General features: G+C 53.6%; 1 protein-coding gene across 1 annotated transcript in view; it reads left to right on the top strand.

Moving 5' to 3' along the window:
- RPS29 (ribosomal protein S29) overlaps window positions 1-263 on the top strand; it is a gene marked incomplete at both ends in the record, with an annotated part of 398 nt that extends 135 nt beyond the window's left edge. Inside the window, 2 exons of the mRNA XM_009581201.1 lie at window positions 65-149; window positions 220-263. Of these exons, the coding sequence (XP_009579496.1) occupies window positions 65-149; window positions 220-263 (129 nt within the window). The remainder of the gene's footprint in view (window positions 1-64; window positions 150-219) is intronic.
- Between the last annotated feature and the right edge of the window lie 828 nt (window positions 264-1,091).

The following is a 1,091-nucleotide window of genomic DNA, read 5'->3' as shown; positions in this document are numbered from 1 at the left end:
GTGCAGTCAGGGGCGGGTGTGCCGTTTCCTACTGACGCCTCTGGCTTTTCTCGCTCTCTTGCAGCTGGACTGAGCGCCGGGAGGATGAGGCTGTCGCCAGAAGTTCCCGGGGCTTCCCTCGGCCTCTCTGAAACATCTACAGCATCTCGGTACAGCCCTGCTTAATAAACAGTTTCCCTGCCCCACTAGCATGTGTGCATTTGCCTTTTGTGGTTCTAGTGGCTACGGGGCTTCCAGCCCTTCACAGGGGTCCTTCCAGAGGGGTGAGTGCTGCACGGGGGACAGGCCTAAACGAGCCTGCCCTGGTGTCCTCAGCTTCCCCGCACAAAACCTGGTGGTGTCAAGAGTGCTGATGCTTGTATGATGCCACTGAGCTTCCAGGTTTGCAAGCAAAGCAGTAGAATGGTCCATTTAAAATGGCTGGTAGGTGAATATCCGGGCAGTCTGCTGGAGCTGCCGGTAATGCTGGACTTGCTTGGGTTAGGTGCTGGCAAGTTCTGCTCTTGCTGACATAGAAAATGGTGATGTTACAACATGTCTGTGGTGCACAGCTGTACCTCAAATTCTGTGCCCAAGCCTTTCTCGCTTGTTGGGAGGTCTGGAGCTTCAGGGTGGGGGAAGCTGTGGGGAAAGTCACACTTGATATCAAAACAGCATCCTGAGCCAGTGGCAGCCTTTGGACAGGGCAGATGTCTGCTGGAGCCCTGGTGTGATGTGCTGTGTAGTCCAAACCTCCCTCCTTCTGAAGGAAATGGTTTAATATGGTTGAAGCCACACACCTCTTCCACTTCATCTGGCCTTTTCCGAGCTTTCCAGCCACTTAAAAGCTTCTGGTATGATAGGACTGAAGAGAGTTGGGCGAAGAAACACTTGTCAGGTGTGCCAGGCCTGGAGTTGGGGTCTTCTAGTTCCCTCGAAGGGGATTAAAAGTGTCAGGGTGGCTGTCCTGCTGTTCAGGCTGGTTTTGGAGCATCTCTGCTGAAGCTAGGCTGCTCTGTGTGAGGTTGCTGACTGGATGGATGCTTTGTGCCTGAAATGGCAAATGGGCTGATCCCTTCCAGCTGGGTGCTCTGCATTTAGTTTGGGAATCC

The sequence above is a fragment of the Fulmarus glacialis genome, unplaced genomic scaffold, assembly GCF_000690835.1.
Source record: "Fulmarus glacialis isolate BGI_N327 unplaced genomic scaffold, ASM69083v1 scaffold25067, whole genome shotgun sequence".
NCBI lineage: Eukaryota > Metazoa > Chordata > Aves > Procellariiformes > Procellariidae > Fulmarus > Fulmarus glacialis.
Note: the sequence above shows the minus strand (reverse complement) of the source record. Positions and strands in the feature narration are given on the sequence as shown.